Genomic DNA, 20,692 nt, shown 5'->3' with positions numbered 1-20,692 from the left:
TATAGGGTAGCTGAATTGAACTATACACGTGGCACACATGTAGAAGGATCACTTTACAAACATATTTTTAACATGATTATTGATCACGACTTCAAAAATTAATTATCATCTAATTGAAGGGTCAGGTCCATGATTTTTGGTCAACTTGTGACATAGTCTAGACATAAAAACCCAACAAGTATCTGGGAATTTGTTGCCGACGTGCAACGAGACGGTTGATATGATGTCTATAGAAAAGCTAAGGGCTTCTGGCTTCAATGCAAGCCGCATCAACATTGCTATCCATATCTCAGGGGCCAACTTTACTGCTTGATGGAGAGACCTAAATCCATTAGTCACTCTCTTCATCATTGCATGATCCTGCAAATTTGAAAGTATAGTATAATAATAAGAAGAAAAAAGATTGACCTGCTTCCTTAAACAAGTTTAAGGTAAAGCTACTTAATCAATAAATACATCGCGAACCTCAGATTCTGAAGTTCCTCTTGCTCTGCTTTCAGCTTCTAGCCTACAACCAAATTCGTCCTGCAAAAAAACATCGGCTGCTTGAACTATATCCCGTAGGAGGAAAACCCGCACCACTAGACCCTTCTCAGAGAGAATGAAATGCAGAAGATCTTCTGTGGCATCAACAACTGCATGCATGTCAAATGACTTCCATTCTGACGGAGGGGAGTGGTTTTCTTTAATCTTGGGATGTTTATCCAATGATTCAGAAGCCTGTTCTGATATTGCAGCTACCTGATACAAGATGAACCACATCCATGATGCGATTACGTCAATCAAAGCAGATAAATTGTCTTTATTTTTACTAGCAGATAACAACTCTGTTGTCAATGTAAACCAGTCTCTATATGTAATAACAAAGAGAAAAGACCTACCAAGCGCTCTAGGCGGTTCCACCTAATGGATCCATTATTACGGATGATAAGCTCTCTTAAGATTTTTCTCATGTCAGGATTGGGATCAGCCAAAAGCCTTCCAATCACAAATGGGTATGCACTTTCAACCACTTTGAAATCAGGATCAAGCGCTTTTGCTGTCCCTTCCAGTGAACCAAGAGCTCTTACCACAAGAGCATAGTCCGGGGGAAGAGAGAAGTTAAAATCGTACATCACATCATATAACTGGTTCATTATACTCTGAAATCCAAAGCAAAGCAAAGGAAAGTCATGACATGAGTCGTGCTTTTAGAAAAGTAATAGCGAATTTAGAAAAGTAGCAGCGAATTTACGATACGCAGACAAGTGACCAAAACACACACAGAACTTATCATGCCGACTATTTTAGATAAGAAAATGTAAACACATGTAGATTTTAAAGAGAATAAAACTCGAATGAATCTCATGCTGCAACCCAATTGTTGGAATGTAGAAACTATAGTTCATATTTCACCAAAAAACAGTACAATTGAACTGATACTTGCTATATTTAGGCAACACAACAAGTAATCATGTTTAAGAAGCAGCACAGCCTTTAACACAAATCTCTCATTATAACTGACAATTCTTCATCATTGAGTTAAACAAATAACAAGAATCACTCTAACAAACTTGTAGAGCTACTTAACCTAATAACACAAATGCATTTTGAAGTGCTTATTATGCCTATTGGTATTCAAAGAGGGATAACTAAACTATGTTACCAACAGACAAAACTGAAAAATAAGGTAAAGAGACACAAGCAAAAACCTGGAAGTCTTTAGATTGCTGAGTCTCATCCCCAAAAGATGCCTTCAAAGCATCTGCCACGGATTGTATATCAACTCCTTCAGGAATAAATCCCAATGAAAGATAATCATTTGCCAATCCCAGAGAGTCACGATTAACGAAGTGCACAAGCTGAAAGAAACAAGAACTTATAATCACAAACACAACCTCAGGGAATAACCATCAAAGCTCAGCATCACCATTCAAAGAACATGATATGAAGATCCATAAAATAACAAACATGCAAAAGGAGGATATGACATGTGCATGTAACACATTAATAGAAAACAGGCTAAGAGTATTAGTCATGATCATGAATACTATATTTTGAATACTAACAGAATGCATAGAGAATCTGTCATGACAATCAATAACAAAATCAAGCAGCCTTCTCGTATAATTATCAATGGAACAGCTCTTACCACTTGAATAAGTCCTACACGGTAATGGCGAGGGATATCCCCCATCATCCCAAAGTCAATATATGCAAGGGATCCACTGCTAGTAGCAAGAAGGTTTCCAGGATGTGGGTCAGCATGGAAAAACCCCACCTCAAGCATTTGTCTCAAAGAGCAGTACACTCCCTAACAACCAGTCAAAAGGAGTATAAATCCAACTAAACCCAGTTACACCATATATTTGCTACAATAATATTTAGTATAGCCAAAAGCTCAAATTAAACACTTATTTAGATTACCTGATCAACCAGTTCCCTTCGGTTTAGACATGCTTTCTTCAGGGAAGATTCATCTGTGAGCTTAATTCCATCTACCCATTCCATTGTAAGAACAGTTTTTCGTGTCAGGTCCCAGTATATTTTTGGCACTTTAATTCCCTTTCCATTTTTGTTTTTGATGGCATTCATATATTTTGCATTTTGATTACAAGTATGGCTATCACCTGTACCCACAAGGAAATTGCATTAATACGAATAACCACTCACGAATCACAAGGCTCGCCAAAAGGTTAAACTGACAGCAACAAATACAACATGCAGCGGTAACATTTTGATGTACGGAAGAAGGAAATCATTTAAAATTCGCTTTTTTTAACTATAAACCACCTTCCCTCATCTACAAGTTTTTCTTTTATTTTGATTACAAGTATGGCTATCACCTGTACCCACGAGGAAATTGCATTAATAAGAATAACCACTCATGAATCACAAGGCTCGCCAAAAGGTTAAATTGACAGCATCAAATACAACATGCAGCGGCATTTTGATGTATGGAAGAAGGAAATCATATAACAAATTGTTAACCATTAAATTATTTAAAATGCCATAAGCAATTATAAAATACTTACCAGGACAGACACCATAAAGAGAGGCAAAGCGTTCAGCATTTCTAGCCTCCAACACATAATCAATTTCGTCAAACATGTGCCTTACCTGTTAAGAGACACCTGAAGATGTCCATTAGTATGTACAATCTCATCAATGAAAACATGATGATACAAATGCACACACTATTGTAGATATCAAAATCAGAGATCCCTTCAGAAATGCATACACGGTAACTTATAATTGAAACATTATAACATGATTGGAATATGTACACGCTTGAGGAAGACTCACCATTTCATTTACAGCAACTAACAGATCCTTGCGAGCTTTTGCAAATCGCTTTAATTGGCCCCCAATCATATGGAACAACAGTGCATCAAGGGTCAACAAGAGTGACATACCAGGCCTCTGCACTTTAACAGCTACAAGTTCTCCAGAATGAAGGCGAGCTGCAAGACTTAAAGCAATGAAGCAGACATTTAGCCTTAGCTTTCTAAAAAATATAGACCTTTGAGTTGGAATATTTTTGACCTAAGAAGAGGATATGGGAAGAGAGGGCGGGGGACAGTATGTTGTATTCCCTTTAACAAAAATGGTGGTCTGACCTTATACACCTGTCCTAAAGATGCTGCTGCAATAGGCTCTTGGCTTATATCAGCAAAAATTTCAGAAACTGGAATACCCAATTCAGTCACAATAGATTTTATTGCAATATGGGTTGGAAATGGGGGAATTTGATCCTGGCATTAATAGAAAAGATTCAAGTAGGAGAAAGAAAAAACAAATATAAATACCAATAATTAATAAATCTCACCAACTAAACCCATAGTTTTATTAGTATGTTTGAAGAAAGGGTTGTATACTTGTATACCTGTAACTTAGCAAGCTCTTGACAATAGACAGATGGCAATATATCTGCTCTTGTGCTCAAAGCCTGCCCAAGCTGAATACCCAAACAAAAGGAAACAATAGAACAATATAAGCTTGCATGTCTATAGCCTAATTAAAAGAGCAACCATCGAGTCCTCAAACCCCTTAAGGAAAGTTGACATCAACACTCAGAGTTCAGATCCATAAAAGAAATTTCCATGCATTGGGTCCAATTCAACAAAAAGAAAAATGGAACAGTGAAGTTTGCTAAATTTTGTAAAACTAGTAAAGAGAAACTAGAATAAACAAAATCCAATACACAACTTAATAGAACAGTTCAGAAGAAATAAAGAGTACGGTAAAACAAAGATAAAGGAACTTGCCTTAACATAGAAAGGACCCAAGCGAATTAACATCTCACGAAACTGAAAGAGAGTAAGAAATGCAATAAGCTTGTGAAACCAAAGAAAACAAAAAGAAAGATATGATAGTTTTAACAAAAACAAGGGCCAAATAACATGAAATTGTAACATTAAAACAAGCAAAATTCTAGCACAAGGTTAGCCAGATTATGCTAAGGTATTAGAAGTTTTACTATGCTCTCATATTGGATGCATCCATGAATTCAGAACCAAGTTCAAGTTATTAACAAAACATGTTAAAAAATAAAAGCCATATAATACCTTCACCGCACGCTCTTTTATGTCTCGAAAAAAGAATTGCCAAATGGTCAACTTCAACACATGATATGAAATGATTGCTGCTCTGTACAAAGCCAGAAATGGGCCAAATCTGTAGACAGCAGAAATACTTTTCGAGCTGTGCGTTCCAACAGTATGCCCGAATTCACTTTCTAGTGATTCCTTCCTCAATTTGGCATACTCTGCAGAAGGCCTCTCACCATGCACACTGGCAAAACCCGTAGAAAACCTGAACAAAAACCGTTGCAAGGTAAGTGTGAAATTGCAGATATTAAAGAAACTCCACATTCACCTATTTATTTATTATACTTATATAACCCAATTCGGAGCATCAAAGTAAAGTAGTAAATATGAGTGTACTTACAGATGTTGTTGCAGCAAGTAAAATGGATGTCCAGTATCCATCTGAACTTCTAGGGAAATAGAACGACGCATCATAATTTCAACAGGTATATTATGGTTTAGTGCTGCAACAAATATGAGCAATCAACTAATATAAACATTAACATTCACATACACTCAAGGTCGCAAAAACAAACTGCAACAACATTACTAAATAAACAACCCAAGGTAAAATGACCTCCTTATACCAGTTAGAAACAAATATGATCCAAAAAAATATTACATGTATGAAGTTTTAGAAATGCCCAGCATGGTACTATAAAAGGGCTTCAAAATCCTAAAACTCAGTAGAACACGTGGCTCAAAGATTCTTTTTCCCCAGAAAAATCATCATGTTAACACTAGCATCGAAGGAAATTAAGCACAGTGCAGCAATTGATATTAATGTTGATATAATAATGAACAGGGACAGAAAATTGATACCAGTGGAGAGCAATGTGAAACGGTGATGACGGCTGAGAGTGGCGAACACTTTCCTCATTGAGCGAATCGTATAAAGGGGCACGAAAGATGTCAGGCAGCAATCGAAGCTTTAACTTATGCTAACAATTTGTTTGTGAAAATGCGTATTTGAACGAAGCTAGTGATCGGGACGGGCTGCGCCAATGTTTTTGCTTTCGGTTGCAGAAATGTTGACACGTTATATGCCTATATTGCGCCTCCAGCATTCACGAACCGCCAACCGCTTCCCTCTCTCGTGGAAAAAGATGGGCCTAACTCGCATTTAGTGGATTTGGATTCATCTGTATTAAAGTTGAGGCCGTGATTGGTAGCCCAATACTGATTTAATTTTAGGATTTTTATAAATATGGGGCAGTTTAGTTTTAGAAAACATTTTCTGTTTATTTTTTAAAAAATAATTTTCATTTTTAATCTTTTTAAAATTATAAAATATGTTTGGTTAATATAAATAGAAAATTGATTCATAGATAAAAATAATAAAGATTATTAAATAGAAATGAACAAACAGTTATTAAATAATTAAATTATAATTATAATTATTAAAAAATTCCATTACATAAATTTCATACATGAGTTATGAAAATATAAAAAAAAAATTTGATTAGAAATTTCACAATACAAAAATTGTTTTAGTTTATAATAATAATATAAAATTGATGCATATTGGACATCAATTAAATTTTAAAAATAAACTAAAAAAATATTATTGTAAGTAAGAAGACACAAAAGTGTCATTAAAATAAAAAAATATGTTTAGTGGTTCCAAAAACTTTTGAGAAAAATCTAATATAGTCCCTAAACATTTTTTGCACTCAATGCGACTCTTAAATTAAGAAGAAAAAAACAAGGTGCAATTTAACCAGTGGAATGATGCGTTGATCGTCACATCGCATACATGACAATTCACGAAGCTTACATGAAAATCTACAATATTGATGTTGTAGTTCACAATATTGTTATGATAGTACACGGGTGGATGATTATGTGATAAATGAGCTTAATTGTTTTTTTTTGACTAATTTTGAGGGCATAATGATTTTTAAAAAAGTTTGAGGACTTATTTAATTTTTTTTTAAAATAATAAATTATTTAATTTTAAATATAAAATATAAATAATTATTAAGATATTCAATACATTAAATATATACATTATTAAAAAGTTCAGTTTAAGAACCACATTAAGTGTGAAAATATTTTATGGATCATATTGATTTGTCTACAAAAGTTTGAGGGTTTAAGATACCATTAAGTTAAAAAAATTTGTTAGAAGGATTTGAGCTCATGTAAGTTAAGATAAAAATCTAGATCTCATATTTTCTTATTTTCCAAATTTCCAAAACAATTTTAATGGAAACACTCGAAACAATCTTTTTTATGTTTTCATATTTTTACTTATTTTTGTTTTCATTTTTTTATTTTACAACCAAACACGTTGTCTGTTTTCTAAGAAAAAAAACCCTATATTTTCTAGAACCAAACGAACCCGTTATATTTTCAATTTTGCTAATAAATGTCAATTTTATTATTCGATTTAAATTTTGGACCGAGGAAATTCAATTTGAATTTTAAAGTTTTCAGGAGTACTTAAATTCATTCATTTTGTATTTTAATCAATTCAAATTTAAATTGTACTTCATTGTTAATCAAATTCTGATCTTATTAATAGTTGTTTATTATAAAGTTGAAAGCCAACATTTGTGTATTTGTGCTGCCCCCTTGAATTATACATAGAAGTAGAAGATGCTTAAAACTAAAACTAATATGTATTACCAGTAAGTTTGGAAAGGTAAACCCATTATTTAAAATTTTAAAAGCAGATATATATAGCTTAGGTGCATCGACCAATTCCAAAGCCAAGCCTGTCTCTAGCACCATCGTGAACCACTTCTATTGTCTTCTGCTGAGTATTCCCGAATATCGTCCCAGAGGAATCGTCCCTGTTTCCGGCGATCGCTAAGCACACTTGTGACACACCATTAACATAAAATATTCCACTGATGTCTATCGGAACCTCCACGCCTCCACCGAAGAAGAAGCTTATCTTAGGTACAGAAACAGTGGAATATCCGCTAAAGTCGTAACATGTGTCCAGTATCGACAATGGTTTTGTCATAGGATATTGGTTCATTAGTTGCTGGAACGCAGACCTCAGTGCCGAATAAGCAGTCGATGGCAACCGGGTAATGACGGTTCCGGAGTCGATGATGGCACCTCCTCCGGATTCGAAAATAGATGCCGAGATTGATAGTTTTTTACCACCGACGCTTATTCCTATAATGTCGATGCCGTAAAAGGATGTCCCTTGGGACATTGTTGATAAAGGTGTGAACTTTAGGGATTTCGAGAGGCAGCGTCTACCGAACCTGAGGAAACCCGTTGAGGATGGGGATGATGGCAAGCAGTAGGAAAAAAATTTGTTGTATTTTGCAGCGGTTTGTGAGGGCAATGATAGTTTATCTCGGCCAAGTCCTATCAAACCAGCTGCACCACGGAAAAGGCCTCCGTTGTATTGGCCGCAACCGAATAGAAAGTCGTCGAACGCATCCCTCGGTGTCAAGCTGAGCTTTTCTTTAGCAAAGAATCCAACTGAGAAAGAGTTGTCTCCATATTGGATGCCATAGATACAAACCGATGATGAGCAGCCGGGCGAGGTACCTGAAAGGAAAGGATACAAGTGTCATATAATAACATTTCTTTTTCACTAGAATATAAACATAATATCTTAAACCCAAAAATGAGTTGACGGAAAATTACTTGTAGCAGAAGTGAGTGCAGTGCAGGCAGTTGAGGCGCAGGAAACATTGGAATAAGATGATGATAAATAGGGCGAAAAGATTGGATCCTGCTGTTTATAGCAAGACCTTACGCAGGGTTGGCATTGTGTCCATGTGAGGTCACTGCCGGTATCAAATATGAGAGTAAGATCCTTTTTTGGGGTGCCTAGACCCACTGTGACTACATAGTTTCCTGACCCACCACCGTACCGTCCTTGGCTGGGAGATTGGCTACATTAGTCACCTTAGAGCCTAGCTTCTTGGCACGCTTTGACTGAATAAACTTCACCCTGCCCTCGTCTTGGTGGAGGATCTCGGTCGCAGTGGGAATATTTGCTTTCTCTTGATGGAGCTCAGAGCATGGGCCATGCTTGTGGGTGACCCGTAAAGACCACCCGTTGTCCGTAGCTGAAACAAATAAACATATTCAATACCATCAAGTATTTATAATTACTAAAACAGTAGCATACCTTTTGCAGGGCTGCAAAAAGAGGAGGGTAAAAGGGATGCGGCTTGGATGGTATGAGTTTGATGTGGACTGCCCCTGCCATTCCCCTCCTTCAAACACAAGACAATTAGGCTTAGCAAAACAACGAGTTTATTCGCAGAGAGTAAGGTGCCGCCCATGTTTATCTTTCTTGTCTTTTCTCATCCACACCCTCTGCTACTTTATATATACCACTGATCTAAATATTGGATGACCAAATTATATTTAATGTTGCTAGTCAAATTATATTGGAAATCTACATTTCTATTGTTGCTAGTCCAATTATTATTAGAACTGCAACTTCCCAATGAAATAGCATTTGCACCGAAACATATACTACAAATTCAATCATTTATATTTTAATTTTTTCACTGTGTCTAATTTTACATATATCAATAAATTAAATGATTGTAAATCATAAAAAAAAACTCTTAAATTAAAAAAATTATTTAATATATTCATAATACATTATTTATATATTAAACCCTAAAGTTAGCTTATCATATTACGATGCACTTGTGAGGCATGAGTCAACCACTAGAGTGCAAAAAGGAAGAAGTCCAACTAATGGCTGATCCACTAATCGAAAAATTAGGCATTGGAGCATAAACTACCCCCAACAGTTGATGTCAACGCACTTATACACATTTCAACGATGATACTACAAATAATTCTCTTAAATATCATAAATTAAATTGCGTATATAATTATCAACAGGGTTGGTTCAAGTGATAAGTAGCTTGATATCGTTTAAGCAAGATATTGAGTTCGAGTCCTTATGTACATAGAAAATCCCTACTAGGAGACTCACTTAACAAAGTTAGGTGTGCGACGCGGGTCAGTCTGGATTAATCAAAGCGAAGCCTTGAAATCGGGATGACAACCAACAAAAAATTGCATATAGAGTTAGTTGCATCACACGTCTTCAAATTATGACTCTTATTTTAAATTGGTCTCATAAACTTTTAAAGGTTTCAATTTTATCCTTAAGCTATGACTATCATTCTAGATTAGTCCTCAAACTATGAAATTCATTCTAAATTGGTCCCTAAACTTTTTGAATATTTTTTTATTTCATCCCAAACTATATGTATATATTAATCAAATCTCTTGTTAATAAAATCGCAAGGCCAAGTTGTATTTTTATATGTTTGAAAAAAAAAATTAGGTTAAATATAATTGAAACTAATTACATATTTGGATAAATTTGAAGATGAAATTGAGAGATTCAAAAGTTTGAGGACCAATTTAGAATAAGGATCATAGTTTGGGGATGAAATTGACATGTTCAAAAGTTTAAGGACAAATTAAGAATGAGAATCATAATTTGAGGATGAAATTAAAATATTGAAAAGTTTAAGGACCAATTTAAATTGAAATTAAAAAGATTGGGCTCACCCACATTTGCTTTGCAGATGATCTGCTTATCTTCTGTAAAGGGACTACTGACTCTATTAGATCAGCTTTACTCTATGTCTGGGTTGAGGCTGAATGTTGCCAAAAGTGGAATTTTCATAGTTGGGGTCAGTGAGAAGGACTGCTACTGGTTTTCAAGTATGAAGCTTGCCTGTGAAGTGTCTTAGTGTTCCCTTAGTTACCAGAAAGCTTACGGAGAAGGGCTGCATTAGTCTCATTGATAAGATTAGAGCAAAGTTGAATTATGGGCTAATAAACACCTTAGTTTTGCTAGTAGATTGCAACTTATAAGGGTTATTTTATTTGGCATATCTAACTATTGATGTAGACAATTCATTTTTCCCCAGGCTGCAATAAAGAGGACTGAGCAGTTATGCTCTCAATTTTTCTAGAAGAAAGTTGATACTGCTGTAAGGCAATAAATCTGTCTTTTAAGATCTGAGAGGGGGCTTGGTGTCAAAGATATTGATGGCTGGAATAGAGCTTGCATTTTGAAACTGATTAGAAACATCTTGGCTGGTGAGGGCTCTTTATGTGTGGCATGGATCAAGGCTTATGTCTTGAAGGATAAGGTTTTCTGGCATGTTGGTATACCAATTATTGTTAGCTGGTGCTTTAAGAAGATCTTAAAATTAAGACTGAAGGCTCTTCAACTGTTTCATGGAACGAATGTTTGTTCTCTCAAGACCTGTTGTATCTAAAAAGAGCTTAGGGTTAAGCATCATAAGGTCTCTTGACACAATCTTGTTTGGTTCGGGGGCACGTTTCCAAGCATAGCATCATTGTTTGGATGGTCATTCTTGATAGGCTTCTTACCCAAGAGAGACTGTTGAGGATGGGTGTTCATGTGGAAAATCTATTGCGTGTTATCTGTGGTAATAAGTTTGAAACAAGAGATCACTTGTTTTTTGGTTGCACATTTGCCAAGCAGCTGTGGGAAAGCATTATGGCTCTGTGTGACCTTTCTTGTATTGTTAAGAACTAAGAGCATGAGTTTGCTTGTCCTCTGATGCATCTTAAAAGGAAGACTATTCTCATTGTGATTCTAAAAATTGCTTGGGGCTTTCATGTCTATAGCATTTGGGAAGAAAGGAATTATAGGCATTTTCGAAGAAGAGTTTGGTCGATTGATGTCTTGATGAAAGGTAATAAAGAGGTAGTCCAGATTCGACCAAGTGAAAGGAATATTAACAAGATTGATGATATTAATGTCCGACTTTGTAATAGCTGAGGTATCTCTTAGCTGATTGTTGTTGGTTGTTTTTTTTTTTGTTTTCTATGTTATTGTAACAAATGGCCTTTTTTCTTTGGATAAAATAAAAAATGTCTAAGAAAAATATATTGATATGATTATATCAATTAAATCATTTTTTCATATGATTATAATTATATAACAGTTGATAGCAATTTTTTTTTATGTCAACTTAATAATACAATAAACTATATATATAAAATAGAAAAACAAGTTCAAAAGTATAGTTTTATATATAAGATGAGAAAAGATGGTTGAAATAGTAAATAAAATTAAAAGTTAGGTGCAGCCAGCAGTTCCAAAACCAATCCTCCCTGTAGCACCATCGTAGACCACTTCCAATGTCTTCTGCTGTGTATTCCCGAAAATCGCCACAATCGAGTCGTCGCTGTTTTCGGCAAACGCTAAGCACACTTGGGTTTTACCATTAGCGTACAAAATTCCCCTTGCGTTTATCGGAACCTCAACACCCCTGCTAAACAAGAAGCTTATCGTAGGTATTGTAACAGTAGAATACTTGCTAAAGTCATAACATGTGTCCAGTATGGAAAGTGGTTGTGCCATTGGATATTGCTTCATCTGTCCTCGAAATTCAGACCTTAGTGCTGAATAGGCAGTCGGCGGCAACCGCGTAATGACGGTTCCGGAGTCAATGATGGCGCCACTGCCAGCGAAAACCGATGCCGAGATTGATAGTTTTTTGCCACCGACGCTTATTCCGATAATGTTGATACCGTAGAAGGATTCCCCTTGGGGGATTGTTGATAATGTTGTGAAGTTTACAGACTTCGAGACGCGACCGTTTCCGAATCTGAGGAAACCAGTTGAGCTTCGAGATGATGGCAGGCAGTAGGAAAAGATTTTCTTGTATTTTACGGCGGTTTGCGAAGGCAGAGACAGTTTATTTCGGCCAAGTCCTAGCAAACCAGCTGCGCCACCGAAAAGACCTTGGTTGTTTTGTCCGCATCCAAATAGAAAGTTGTTGAACACATCCCTTGATGTCAAGGTGAGCTTTTCTTTAGCAAAGAATCCAACTGAGAAGGAGGAGTCTCCATATTGGATGCCATAAACGCAAGCTGCTGATGAGCAGCTAGGCGAGTTACCTGAAAGCATATATATTAAGAGTGAACTAACATTTCTTTTTCTTGCTCGAGTAAGTTAACAAGTGTCAATTTTGACCAAAGAAAACTACCTGTTGCAGAATTCAGTGAACTGCAGGCCGTGGAGGAGCACGAAACATTGGAATAAGTGGAGGATAAAGCGGGTGAAAAAATCGGATCCTTCTGTTTATAGCATCTTCTTACGCAAGGCTGGCATTGTGTCCATGTGATGTCACTTCCGGTATCAAATATGAGTGATAGATCCTTCTTTGGGGTGCCAAGACCCACTGTGACTATGTAATTGCCTGAGCCGATCAGGCTACCATCCTTGGCCGGGAGTTGGGCCGCTGCATCGGTCTGCTTGGCATTGTTGAGGTCTAGGTTCTTGGCAAGCTTTGAATGAATGGACTTGACCCTGACTTCGTCTTGGAGGAGGATTTGGGCGTGAGTGGGAATACTTGCTTTTTCTTGATGGAGTTGAGAGCATGGGCCATGTTTGTGGACAACCGATAAAGAGGAATCTTTGTCCCAAGCTGAAACTCAACACCATTCATCATAAATATTCATTCCCAAACCATAAAAGCATTAGTACTAAAAGTCCATTCAGTTATATGTTTGGAATTATCATATGATTAGTTCCCTACCGAAAAACCATACATCCTTTGTTAATGTACAGAAACCAGCAGCAATCAGTTCAAGAAACCATTGTAATAATAGCATAATCATTTCATGCAGACATACATAGAAAGAGAGATGATTAACCTTGTGCAGCAGCATCAGAGGTGCAAGCAGAGGAGGGTAAAAGAGAGGCGACATGGATGGTATGAGTATACTGATATTGATGGCTCTCAGCACAGGAAAAGCCCTCCAAAGAGCACACAATTAGGCATAGAAAAAGGAGGAGTTCATTAGCAGAGAGGAAGGCCGGGGGAATGCTAGTGGCGCCCATGCTACACCTTTCTTTCTTTTTCTTATCTTACAATCTCACCCTCCATTATATTTATATATATAGCAGTGAATTATTTATTAAAAAAAATCTACTTAATTATATGTACACCTACCAACTTTTTATAAAATAATTTTACAGACATGAGATGGAAATTTCTTTCATCTATATTTCACTTAGATAGCCTTTGTAAGGTATAGTATGAGCAACGAATGGAGACACAATATATCACTATTTCTTACACGTTATCCTTGAACCCTAAGAACTATTATGTATATAATATCAAATCACAAGCCTTCACGGGAGCAATTTGAACCCTTGGACTTGCAGGATATTGGGTCCCCTCCCCTCCACAACGCTGAAAACTAAAGCCTCAAAGGTTCTTAAAACGAATCATGATAAGCTGACAAGGTTTTTGGGGCCGGATTTTGACAAGTTGGGACTAGGAACCAAACCATTGTTAATTGTTTGTGTTTCAGACATATCTTGATTCTTGTTGGTGTTTGATATGTTCTGTAATGGAAGGAGGAAATCTCTTTTTCCAACCATGGCTTCCATATCCACCCATTGGATATGTGGTTTCTTCTTCTAGCACTTAAGTATATCTTAATGAAGCATTAAAGACACAATAATAAATTACGTAACAAATCAATAAACACTAACTGTTAATGACACAATAATACTTGTTAAAATTTGATTATTTGTGTATTTATTTTTAAGATTCTTTAACGTGATGTTAATTATAAATAAGATACACTGAATTGAGAAAATCATAGACCTTTACAATATCCGATCGACATCAATACAAACACTAAAACTCATGCCACCTAACGCCCTCATTTTGCTTTATCATTAATAGTTTGTTTGGTATGAGTTTTCTAATTAAGTCCTTGTGCCTAACTTGTTTAATTAACCTACAAATCTATTGTATAAAATTACATGTAAACTAAAACACAAATTCAAGTCCTTGTGTAGTTTACCAAAATTAAGGCCTAATGTTGAACGAGTCCAAATTACAGTAAGGCAAGCACTAGCGATAAACAAAATGGAGAAGGGCCGAAACATGCACCTAAACAAAATAATTGAGGAATCCACAACACAAAGGCTTAAAAAATAATTATTAATGTAATTTTACTTTAACCTAACAATCGAAAGAGTAATAATGCATGACCGAATGAAATGTAACATTTCTTTTACAACATTAAATAGTTTTAGGGTGACACTGAAAAACCCAGATCCCGAAGTTTGTTGAATATCAAATATTATCGATAAACATGTAATTAATTACAGATGATTTGTTATTGTGGAGTGGAAGGGAAATTGATGGGTTTGTGCACATCTCTTACAAAAGAATATGAAGGGATAGGGTTTTGTATGAACAATGGATGGTGGTCCAAGGGCCATATAAGTAATAGTGGGGAACGCATTAAGCAGGGTGAATTCACGAGATAATGTTCTCGATTTTTTTTATTCACGATATAATGCACATTTCAGATTAATTGCTGGTATAGGGTGAATTCTACAGTGAACTCGTAGGACGCCATGCAATCCAGGCGACCTTGTAGGACGCCATGCAATCCAGGCGACATACGGGAGACATACGAGTGACATACGAGCCATACAAGCCATATACTCACCATGCAGACGAGCCATACAAGCCATATACTCACCATCACCATGCAGACGAGCCATACAAGCCATATACTCACCATGCAGACGAGCCAGCCAACGGAGAGGTCGCCATGCAAAGGAGTCAGCCAATAGAGAGGTCGCCATGCAGTCTGGGCGACCTTGTAGGTCTCCATGTAGTCCCGGCGACCTTGTAGGTCGCCATGTAGTCCCGGCGACCTTGTAGGTCGCCCCGGCGTCCCCTGCCTCCCGAGACCATGCATGCACATGCAGCCAAATAACTTCACGTGCTCCTGCTCCCCGCTGCATGCCTGCATGCATGCCAAGATAACTTCACGTGCTCCTGCTCCCCGCTGCATGCCTACAGCATGCCATGTGATCCTAGCTCACGAGACCATGCATGCACAATAATTGAACCATTGTTGGTGAAATAATTGAGGCAGCCGGTTATATATGGGGTGTGCAAATTGCAAGAACATAAAAGAAAGATCACACATAAAAGAAAGAAAGAAAGGGAGAAGAGATTGCAGCCGAGAAAGAAAGAAAGGGAGAAAGAAAGGAAAGTAAGAAGAAGAAAGGGAGATAAGGTAAATTTGTTTATATTTAAATTAGTTTATTATTATAAATGTTAATTAGTTTATTAGTTTAGGGTTATATGATTGTTAGTTTAAGTTATAGTATACATAAATTAAAAATTATTTAATTAGTATATGTTTGATAGTTATATAGTTAAAAAATAATTAATTAGTTTGTTTTGTTAATAGTTAGTTATATAAAAAAAATTATTTAATTAGTTTTTGTTAGTTAAATAGTTAAGTTATATTGTTTGTTGAATATATATATAAAAAATTAGTTAGTAAGTTTATTAGTAGTATATTATAATGAAAAAATAGTTTATTAGTTAGTTTTAGTTATATAAAAAAATATTTTATTAGTTGTTTAAGGGTTTGGTGTTTACGTTTAACTTATATTTTAAAAAGTTTAGTTTGTTAGTTTATTAGTTTATTATATTATAAGTTATTATATTAAAGTTTAGTGTTGTAAATTAGTTAGTTAGTTTATATTAGATTATATTAAATGATTTTTTAAATATTGTTGTTTAATTTTTTTTACAGATTCATTCCAATGGCTGACCAAATTCCACTGTTGAGGCTTGACAATGAACATATTTCAAGTCATTTGGGAATAATGGTGAATAAAATATTTGTTTAATGAATTATAATTAATAAATATTTGAATATTATTTTATGATTGTGATAATTTTTTTGAAATATTTAATTGTAGGAGGACGAGCAGCGAGTCCTTCGTCTTCGACTACATAAAGTGCCCAAGCCACACCCACTAATAGAAGAAAATTTGCAAGAGGCTGGATTTTGGTATATCACATTTGTGCGAGATTACAAGTTGGTCCCAGGTTTGATCAGTGCGTTGATTGAACGCGGAGACCAGAAACGCACACGTTTCATTTGCCGTGTGGCGAATGCACGATAACTTTGGAGGATGTGGCAATGCAACTCGGGGTCCAAACTAATGGGATGCCGGTGGTAATGTCACATGAGTTTAATAAGGTGGAACAACTTTGCAACTTGTTTCTTGGGAAAGCGCCCGTACCACCAGAGTGTAAAGGGTGGCGGGTGAGGTTGTCATGGTTGAAGAATGAATTTCAACTTCAATCAAATAGTACGGAGCACGAAATTATATATGCAACACGAGCATATATATTACAATTGATTGGGGGAATTTTGATGCCTGATAAATCCGGTAGTTATGTTCACACTCAGTATCTTCTTTTTTAACAAATTTTGAGAATTGTAGGCAATATAGCTGGGGTTCGGCGATATTGGCGTTCTTGTATCGTGAGATGTGCAAGGCGTCATTAGTCGTGAATGATAATAATACAGTAGAAATCGGTGGATGTCTGTTGCTTCTACAATCATGGGCTTGGCATAGACTTCCGTTTTTGACACCGATTAGTCGGACTGCGGTTAACTTTCCACTTGCCGGAAGGTAATATGAATCCTCTATTTTAATATAAAATATTAATTAAAAATATTTATTTTGATTAAAATTATTGAACAAAATGTCTCTATTTTTGTTTTGATTGATATACAGATGGAGGCATAAAATTGAAGGCACAGGGTTGGTGCACAACAACATTAAAGAGTTCAGGTTGAAGATAGACATTAAGGCCAAAAAGGAGGTATGCATAATTTGTATTTTTTAATTATTATTTAAATTAACTATATTATCTAATTTAAATAAATTTTATTGTTTTTGTAATTTTACAGTTTAATTGGAGACCATACATGAATGAAGAATTATTTGCGTTGATACCGCACGATATTTTAGATGGGTTTCAATATTGGTGTGCTGTTACACCATTGATCAATTTTGCTTTTGTTGAGATCCAATTTGGGGATAGAGTGTTGAGGCAATTCCACTTCCACCAACCTATTCCGCGGAGTCCATGGGATCATGACCTCATCCAAAACTTAGATGGTCGTCGTCCAGTGAATTGGGTTGAGACACATGACGACCTGCACAGATTTGATGGTCGTCGTAAAGAAAGCGTTAATTGGGTTGAGAAGCATGCAACCTACATTAATGCTTGGAACAATAGGGCTTCATTCATGCCTACAGAAGTTGACCTTCTTCGTCATATGCGGGCATGGTTTGAGACTTCACTATAGTTCCTGGGATAAATCGCTTCATTGCTTGTAGAAAATGTGGTAGCTCATTGTACGATGTATCCCAATCTCCATACGTCAACTTCATTGCCTTCATTTTCGCATTCCACACCTTGCCATATTTTACTTGATATCCAAATTGGCTTCGAATAGATGCAGCTAACACTGAACAAGATATCCTTGGATCCTTTTCAACCATCGCCTTCACGTATTCACATATTACATCGGAGTCCAATAGTCGGTGGTCTTGTTCGATGGAGTTTCGCAAACATGTGTGCGAACCATTGTACCTCGTGATGACCCAAACATCGTGCCTTTGATTTTTCGACACTCTGATCTTCCACTTGCACTCTGGGCCATATTTTACACACTTTGCGTATAGGGTTTTCTGGTTGGACTCTGCAACATGGACATCAACATGGCATTTGATGCAGTACTCTTTAATCGCCAGCGTAGCTTCATTTTTTCCTCTGAATTGCACCCCAACTGAAAATTCACCAGAATTATCGAATGATTCAGTCATTTGGTACGGAGGTAAATGTGGCATGTCTGGGAATTCAGGTGCCCTCATTGCATCATAGTCTATCTCGTACATGTGAGGAGTAGCTTCATACGGTGCCGGAACTTCATCAATTGCACCTCCACCAAAAATATTTTCGTCGTCGCCCAAAACGGGTTCTTCGGTTTCTTCATCTTCGCTTGAATCATCGTGAATTTCTCCCCATCGATTTTCAGCGTCAATATTAACAACCAATTTCGATATGTTTCTCGTCTCATACTCTGCTGTTGCAGATGTCCCCCCGACTTCATTTACACTTTCCAATAGTGCCATAAAACTGTTCGGGAACCTGTACGTCGGCTCCTCAAACTGACTATATAAAGCCATTTCAGATGGATTTTGAGCCACACCTCTTGATGACCCATGAACATCACATATGTTACACACATCAACAAATAACTCAATAACTGCTATATTGGTTGACTCATGTAATCCAACCATGGTTCCAATATCATCATCTTCTTCAAGTGGAACTGCAGCATATCTGACTGGGTTGGGGCATATCATAAACCTATACCTCAAACCATCAACTGCAGCTCGAATTTTTCTTTCTATCTTATGCTTCATTTCTATAAATGTGATGTCTTTTTTGAACATCATATTTATTGGTTTTTCAGACTGAAAAGCTACTCCGACCTCATTTTCCATAATCTGTCCATTATAATGGACAATCGTGAAAAGTTGTTGCTCATTTTCTCTACAAATAAAAAAATAAATTAATTTAGATTAAAATATTAGATAAGATAATTTCATAAAACATTAAATCATTAAATATAATATAATATACTATTATATTATATTAATGATCAAATAAAATTTGTTATTTTAACTTGATTAATTGATTAATTACTAATATTATTAATAATGATTTAATAATTATTATTAATCTAATGATTTGATATTTAATGATTTAATAATAATATGATTTAGTCATGATTACTAATAATTATTTATTATAAATATTTAATGATTTAGATTTGATACTAATTATTTAGTTATTATTACTAATAATCATGATTAGTTTGATAATTTTTTTTATTTTTTAAAAATATCAAACAAATTTGTTGGCCGGATTATTTCATTCAATTAATTTTTACTCCTTACTAATTTACACATACAATATAAAAAACAAAATATTTTTTTTAAACAACACTAAATATTTTAAACACAATATAATTTTTAAACAAAAATTATCTCGCACAAATTAGTTTATATAATCTAATATAAACTTACTATCTAACTAATTTACACATACACAAGAACAAAAAACAGACAACAAAAAATAATAAATTACTCACGTATTTATGCCTTCCTCCTTTCCTTTCTTTTCCTTCTTTGTTTCTTTATTCGAATCAATTTCAACATGGGCAAATGTTGTGGAATAATGCCCTGTATGTGTAAACCGTTTAATTTATTTAAACAGCAATAGCTCCCACAAATTAATTTTATATAATCTAATATATTATAATATAACTTAAACTAATAAACTATTTCTTTATTATAATATAACTTAGTTAAAATAACACACTAATTAAGCACTAATTAATTTTTTTATAATATAACTTCAACTTCAATGAACAATCTAATATATGTTTAAAGACACTAACAAATTAATTAATATTTTTTTATACTTAATAACTTAAACTAATTAACTAATTAACTAATTAACTAATTTTTTATATATAATATAATATATAACTTAAACTAACCAACTAATAATTTATACTAACAAACTAATTAACTAGATTTTAGTTTTACCCTAAACCCTAAACTAACAAACTAATAATTTCATATAATAAACTAAATTAAACAATAAAAAATTACCTCACAAACTATGTTTGATCCTTTATCTTATTTTCTTCTTCTTCCTTTTCCTTCTCTCGGCAAAGTTTATACGTGCTTATGCTTATACTCCTGGTTGTTCTTCTCCTTCTATCCTAAACCCCATATCATTTATATAAAGCAAAAAATCGTTGTACAAAGTCTTTAAAATTTGACTATTGAATAAAATATTATTAGGATTGAATCGTATAACTATTGAGCATTGAAAGTCTTCAATTGAACAGCAATATTTGCTGTATTTAACAGCTAAATTAACGCTGCAATCATACAGCTATGGATGCAACGCATGCAGCTACGGATGCAGGAATCTCCCAGCTAGCTATGGATGCAACGCATGCATGAGTGATACAGTTAAAGCTTGGTCGTTGCATGCATGAGTGCTACAGTTAAAGCTGGGTCGCGATGCAGGAATCTCCCTATGGAGACTCCATGGCGACCTACCACCTACCCTACCACCTACCATGTCGTCGGGACTCCATGGCGACCTACCATGTCGCGATGTCGCCGGCAACCTAGAACCGATCCTTGGTCGCCCCGAGTGCCCCATGCATGAACTGATCCTTGGTCATCC

General features: G+C 35.4%; 2 protein-coding genes and 1 pseudogene across 3 annotated transcripts; all 3 read right to left on the bottom strand.

The window, feature by feature from the left end:
* Positions 1-90: 90 nt before the first annotated feature.
* LOC120126570 (uncharacterized protein sll0005-like) lies at positions 91-5,579 on the bottom strand. Of its 2 annotated transcripts, XM_039144732.1 has the most exons (14): positions 5,391-5,579; positions 4,930-5,032; positions 4,548-4,794; positions 4,248-4,289; positions 3,866-3,937; positions 3,601-3,734; positions 3,286-3,445; positions 3,015-3,099; positions 2,407-2,609; positions 2,132-2,293; positions 1,692-1,841; positions 882-1,142; positions 466-741; positions 91-360 (listed from the first exon to the last, which is right to left on the bottom strand). In XM_039144732.1, exons 1-14 carry the CDS (start codon positions 5,446-5,448, stop codon positions 106-108), a joined length of 2,208 nt encoding a protein of 735 aa, XP_039000663.1. In that variant the 5' UTR covers positions 5,449-5,579; the 3' UTR covers positions 91-105. The 2 variants fall into 2 exon arrangements, with proteins under 2 accessions (XP_039000663.1, XP_039000670.1); XM_039144739.1 differs by lacking the exon at positions 91-360 and having other exon boundaries at positions 469-737; positions 5,391-5,578.
* Positions 5,580-7,132: 1,553 nt separating this feature from the next.
* Positions 7,133-8,830, bottom strand: LOC120126497 (annotated as a pseudogene).
* A 2,742-nt stretch (positions 8,831-11,572) lies between these two features.
* On the bottom strand, positions 11,573-13,436 carry LOC120126560 (aspartyl protease family protein At5g10770-like). The gene is made up of 3 exons (XM_039144722.1): positions 13,221-13,436; positions 12,551-12,991; positions 11,573-12,461 (listed from the first exon to the last, which is right to left on the bottom strand). Exons 1-3 carry the CDS (start codon positions 13,405-13,407, stop codon positions 11,638-11,640), a joined length of 1,452 nt encoding a protein of 483 aa, XP_039000653.1. The 5' UTR covers positions 13,408-13,436; the 3' UTR covers positions 11,573-11,637.
* Positions 13,437-20,692: the final 7,256 nt, after the last annotated feature.

The sequence above is a fragment of the Hibiscus syriacus genome, unplaced genomic scaffold, assembly GCF_006381635.1.
Source record: "Hibiscus syriacus cultivar Baekdansim isolate YM2019G1 unplaced genomic scaffold, ASM638163v2 tig00001425_pilon, whole genome shotgun sequence".
Taxonomy (NCBI): Eukaryota; Viridiplantae; Streptophyta; class Magnoliopsida; order Malvales; family Malvaceae; genus Hibiscus; species Hibiscus syriacus.
The sequence above is the reverse complement of the archived record's forward strand: the minus strand, read 5'-3'. Positions and strand labels throughout refer to the sequence as shown.